This window comes from Gordionus sp. m RMFG-2023, chromosome 2 (assembly GCF_954871325.1).
Source record: "Gordionus sp. m RMFG-2023 chromosome 2, tfGorSpeb1-WG-v2, whole genome shotgun sequence".
Taxonomy (NCBI): domain Eukaryota; kingdom Metazoa; phylum Nematomorpha; class Gordioida; order Chordodea; family Parachordodidae; genus Gordionus; species Gordionus sp. m RMFG-2023.
In genome coordinates, this window is record NC_088776.1 from 56,783,429 (window position 1) to 56,789,575 (window position 6,147).

The 6,147-nt window shown below is 25.0% G+C and overlaps 1 protein-coding gene across 1 annotated transcript; it reads right to left on the reverse strand.

Moving 5' to 3' along the window:
* Nucleotides 1-3,233: 3,233 nt before the first annotated feature.
* On the reverse strand, nt 3,234-5,667 carry LOC135924487 (uncharacterized). The gene is made up of 4 exons (XM_065459544.1): nt 5,548-5,667; nt 5,400-5,488; nt 4,210-4,453; nt 3,234-3,353 (listed from the first exon to the last, which is right to left on the reverse strand). Exons 1-4 carry the CDS (start codon nt 5,665-5,667, stop codon nt 3,234-3,236), a joined length of 573 nt encoding a protein of 190 aa, XP_065315616.1.
* Between the last annotated feature and the right edge of the window lie 480 nt (nt 5,668-6,147).

Genomic DNA, 6,147 nt, shown 5'->3' on the forward strand with positions numbered 1-6,147 from the left:
ATTTTGATATGTTACTTTCATTGAATTAACACCATTTATATTAACTTAACTTAATAGTTTCATTTAATTGTTTAATAGATCTTTTGTTATAAAGAATAAATTTATTATATTTTTTTATTTGAAATATTTATAAAAATAAATATATTAAATAAAGTTTTTGTAATCACTTTCTTAATTTTCTTACTCTCTGCTAACCTTAACAAAAATTAACAAATTTAATATTGTAATTCTAGTTCAAAATCACTGATCAACATTTTTAAATTTAATTGGCATGCCTCTTCCTAAAAATATTTTTAACATCCAAATAAGTATAGGAGATTTCTTTATAAAAAAGTATACATAAAGTTTATAATCCACTATTATATAGAATTGGTTATAAAATAATAGATAAAATGCCACTTTTACAGACGTATTTGTCAGTTACATAATATATTACATTTAATATTTTAATAAATTTTACTAATAAATGCTTTTGATAAAAAATATAAGTAATTGTATTCAAATCTAAAACGCCATCTATTTATATAAAAATATTATTAAAATAAATTATTATTCATCCCACAATAGATATAATAAATTAGATATCTTTTCTTCTCTTTTTTACGTGTTTATAGGAAAGCTATTTTTTTCTTATTTTAAAAACAGTTTTCGAGTTAAATTTTTAATACTTGTAATTTTTGATATTATTACAAACAACTATTATTTTAAGATATAATTTACCAACTCCAGGTGGTACGACAAATATATAAAATCTTAATTGCTTCTGGTTAAAATATTTCATTTTAATATGGCATCTTTTTAGTGTAAATGTAAATAACTTAAGGCTTCAATATATTAATATAATTTCTTCCAAAGATTTATAGTATTTTTATCAATTTATCTAACATTATCAAGTCTGATATGAGTTAACAACATGTGTGTCATGGCTATGACTGCAAATTAACCAGTATCTATTATTTGTGTGGCAATGTAAGTAAGGATTATTACTACAGATGCTGAGAGCATCTGATTGCATATTTTAGATAATCAATAAGGGACAACTGTGGAGTCGTTTATATATTATTAAAAATGGAAGATAATCTGTTAAAAATTTAATATATCACAATAATTTTCTCGATTACTTATCTAGCTTCCATCATATCATTTAAGAGGAAGCTCTAACCACTAGTGTTGTTAAATTGCCGGGTTAGGTCGGCTTGCCCGAAAAAAATGACCCTAAACCCGAGCAAATCGATTTAGCCATAGATCAGACCCGACCAGACCCATAAGGTCTCATGAGCCGGCCCATCTGGTCGGCTTGGTGGGTCGGCTTGCTGAGTCTGCTAGGTCGACATGGGTTTGCGTGCTGGGTCGTCCTGCTGGGTCGGCTTGCTGGATTGGCCTGCTGGGTTGCTTGCTGAGTCGGCCTGCTGGGCTTGCTGGGTTGGCTAACTGGGTCAAAAAAATATATATTGAAAATTAAACCAGTTTGTTTTAATCGGGGTTCAATGTTTTTGATATTATAAAGATGTTCAAAAATCTTTGGTTCAAGTAATAAATTGTCACTTTATTATATCCTATTCCACGAAGTAAAAATAAATTATAAAATTTTTTTAAGAAATCTTAAGCCTAGTTAAAAGTTTTAGATACTAGAATGATGTTCTTAAACCTTTGGGACTAGTAATAAATGGCCATTATATTATACTCCACGAGGAAACAATAAATGTGAAAATTAAAAAAAAAAGTTAGGCCTAGTTTAAGGTTTTTGATATTAGAAAGATGTCCCTAAAACTTTTGGGTTAGTAAATATTTGACACTATCATTATATTTAACCCCACGAGGAAAAATAATTATGAAAATTTTTTTAAATTTTGTTTATAGTTAAAAGTTTTTGATACTGGAAAGATATCCATAAACTTTTGGGTCTAGTAATAAATTGGCACCCATTATATTTTACTCCACGAAGAAAAAAATTAATGATATTTTTTAAAATGTTGTTTTAAGCCTTGTTAAAATTTTTTATTTATGGTAAAAACGTGTTCTAAAATATCTAAGTCTAATAATAAATTGGGACTGTCATTTTATTGTGTTCCTCTAGGAAAGAAGGAAATTTTTTAAAACGTTGTTTTAAGTTCAGTTAAGTTAAGCGTTTTTTGATAATAAAAAAATGTTCTAATACTTCAGAGTCTAGTAATAAATTGGCACTGCCATTATATACTCCAAGAGGAAAAAATATGTTAAAATTTTTTAAAAATTTATTTAAGGGTAGTTTAAAGATGTTCTAAAACTTTTGGGTCTAGTAATAAATTGGCACTTCCACTATATTTTACCACAAGGGAAAAAATTATGCATTTTTTTTAAGATGTTGTTTTAAACCTTTAAATATTATGTATTAGAAAGATATTCAAGAACTTTTAGGTCTAGTAATGAATGGGCACTGCAATTATATTTTACTCCTCGAGAAAAAAAAATGTTAAAAATTTTTAAAAATTTATTTTAAGCGTAGTTTAAAGTTATTTATACTAGAAAGATGTTCTAAAATTGAAATAGTAATAAATTGGCACTTCCACTATATTTTACCACGAGGAACAAAATCATAAAAAAATTTAAAATTTGGTCTTAAGCCTAGTTAAAATTTTAATACCAAAAAATGTTCTAAAACTTTTGGGTTTAGTAAGAAATTATCACTGTTATTATAATTTAGTCCACGAGGAAAAAATTATAAAAATTTTATAAAACTTTGTTTTTATCCTAGTTAATAGTTTTTAATATTGAAAAGATGTTCAAAACTTTTATGTTTATAAATAAATTTATAGTGCCACTTTTCTAAACTCCATGTGTTAAATGTAAAATGATTAAAAAAAACTATTTCTTTATGTTAGAACCTTATAAAAAGTTACTGATATTATAAAGATTTTGTTAAACCTTTGGAGCATTAATATAGTGTCACTGCCATTAGAATTTATTCGACGACGAAAAATTTATTTTAGATCTTTGTTTTAAGTTTATTTATATAAATTTGATATTGGAAATGTTTTAAAACTTTTGGGTACATTAAGTAATTTCTAATTTCATTACTTTTTAAATTCACGCATAAAAATCTAGAAATAAAATTTTATATACTTGTTTTGAGCCGTGCAAAAAGTTTTTGATATTAGAAAAATATTCTAAGCCTTAGGGTCTCGTAAAATTTTGATACTGCTATTATTATTTTTTTTTAACTTGGGTTGAGGGTATAAAATATGAGTAGTATATCATTTGTAACTATTTAGGAGATTGGTAGTTAATAAGAAAAGACGGGACAAGTTCAGCAAGGATCCCATATTTAAATTTACGGCATTCGGATAAATAAATTTTCCTAATTTTAAAATATGCTAAAATTGTTTTATATAGTTAACTATACATATTTTACATTAAATTTGGTGAATTTGAAACACAAGATTATAATTATTTGATTTAAGATCTTGGAAATAATTTAAACAAATTTTGAACTATTTTTTATAATTTATGAGTTTTACAAACATTTATTATATTTACATATTATTTAAATCACGAGTTGATTCTGCCATACTACGCCAATTTATATGTTCCATTCATTCGTAATATTAGTGTATTTAAATTACATAAATGCAATACTCGGACGTCCATTATTCATTCATATGAAGTTACATCATAAAAATAACAATTTTCCCCTTATATCTGTTAGGTATTGAACCTTACAAATTATTATATTCATAAATATCCATTTATATAATCAATATAAAACTTAACATCAATATCTATAATATGTAATCATAAATCATAATATATTCCTATTACTACAAGCCTCCCATGAATACTATCTACCACTGCTTCATTATAAATTATAATTTTAAATTGATTTTTTTTTCTTTGGTAATTGTGTGAATAACTTATCCAAAAGCATAATATTCGTGCTTAAAAATATTATCATAGACAAAATTTTGAAACATTTAGATGTTAAGAGATACTAATAATTAGGAATTTAATTATTTTTATTTATGAACCCCTCTCCCTTTCTTTTTGGAAATTATAATAATAATTTTTAATTTATAAGATATCTTTAGAATTATTTATTTATCGTAAATAGGCTCTTTTACATTTTATAAGTAAAAAATTTGCAAATACAAAATATATAATACGCCACATTTTCAATATCTTTATTATTTTCATATATAAAATATAAAATTCGCGCAAATTTAAAATGTTAACTTCCCACGAATTCACACATAGACATTGTTTCAAAGTTGTCGCTGACATTTGATTTCTTTTCTTAGTAATAGTGGCGCCGGCCTTAGAAAAAATACTTTCGCTGGCTACGGGCGTAGATTGTTGGGATAAAAAATCTTTGGCCATTGTCGAGAGCTTTGGAAAACGTTTCAAGTTTCTACACCACCAATCCACATCAACGGACGTTTGAGCTGATCTGCTAGGTTTTCTTCGATTTCTTCTGTAGCTAGATTTGGTATAATGTACGCATTTCTTAATATAAAATATGTAAATTAAATAATTATTATATCTGCGAATCTATTGTAAAACCTTGTAACAAAAATTTTAAAAATGCCTATTTTGCAACGATATGTTTTATTAATTTTATAAATTCTTAGGACTCTATTTTTTTAAGAATATTTATATATCAAAATATCGTCTTATTTGCATAAGAATCACCTATATTTTATGTTATTGTTAAATTACTTTTTTTTAGAGTTTTTATACAGTAAATGATTTTTATATTATAATCTGTGTAAAATATCTACATTTTGAAATTTATTTTAAATAATTAAAATATGTGATGAAATATTCTCTAAAATTTTGTTATATCCATATTTAAAATTAAAAATATATTCTATAAAGAATAATAGCGCCTGGCTTCTAAGAAGAATTAAATATATCAATTTATTTGATGTAATGATATCGCAAGATAAAAATTTAAGCCCGACCCTGTTCGAAAAAAATATATTAGGCCCTAATCGAAATTATTTTTTAAAAAATAAGGTTCGGGCCAGGGTTATAGTGCCATCTAAAAGTTATGGAACAAATTTAGCTAACTCGCTCATGTTGCTCATCAAGCTAGCTAAAATTATTTCCCTCAAAATAGAGATGGCACACTATTTCTACATAATTATAATATTAAAATCCTTATTCACAAATATATAAATTTCTGCTCAAAAGTCGGCTTGAGCCAACTACTGAGCCGACTTGAGTTTGAGTCGATTTTTTGACTCAAAAACTGACTGAGTTTAGGGCTAAGTTGGTTTGGCTTAGCTATTTAACAATACTAATCTTATTACTAAAAAACGAAGGTTAAACAAGGTATAAAAAATATATTAATTATAATCATCGTTCGTTACAAATTTTCAGCCGAATAATTTTACGTCTTTTATATATTAAAATAAAATTACTTGTTGATGTACTTAATCGGTGTTTCCACAAATATCTTTTGGCATAGATCATTGCTAGATTTTAACGGGATCAAACTTTCATCTAATATCTTTAAAAAATTATCATTTATATGATTTTATAACATAGCTAACAGAGATATAAATTTACCTGAAGATCTTCACCAAATTGAGATTGACTATTCAATAGTGAAGATTCAAAGAAATTTGTGGAATCATCCAAGAATGATAAACTGTTTGATGGGGTGAAAATAATATCATCCTGATCCATAATTTATAAAAGTAATCAATTTTTTTTAATAAAAGTAATAAGAATTTTATTATAATAAAAGTAATTTAAACACATGCATTTATAATTAAAATATTTACAAATGTACAACAAAAGAAATAATAAAAGAAATTTCAATAATGCTTTTAAAACTGAAAAATATGGTCAATATGTTTCATTAAATCATCACAACATATTATTATATAAAAGTTATAAAAATCTTATATTTTAAAGTAAAAATATGTTGGTTTATATATCGGGCTGTAAAGAAAATTTTCTTTATTCGATCGAAAATGTAAACAAAGGAACAAAATAAAACTTCACATCATTTTAAATTTAAAAAAAATATCAATTGCACAGAGATACCTAACAAAAATAATAAGCCTATTATCGCCTTTTTTAATATTGTTTACTATTTTTTTCAAAAGATTTTTTTTCTTTCTGGCATTTTGTTACACCCTTTTTGATTTTTTATAGTTATTT

Excerpts from the sequence above, each read along its gene's own strand:
- LOC135924487 (XM_065459544.1), bottom strand. The coding sequence starts at position 5,667 with ATGGATCAGGATGATATTATTTTCACCCCATCAAACAGTTTATCATTC. Across the intron at positions 5,489-5,547 it reads AATTTGGTGAAGATCTTCAG|ATATTAGATGAAAGTTTGAT; the intron begins GTAAATTTATAT and ends AATTTTTTAAAG. Across the intron at positions 4,454-5,399 it reads CCGATTAAGTACATCAACAA|CTACAGAAGAAATCGAAGAA; the intron begins GTAATTTTATTT and ends TACCAAATCTAG.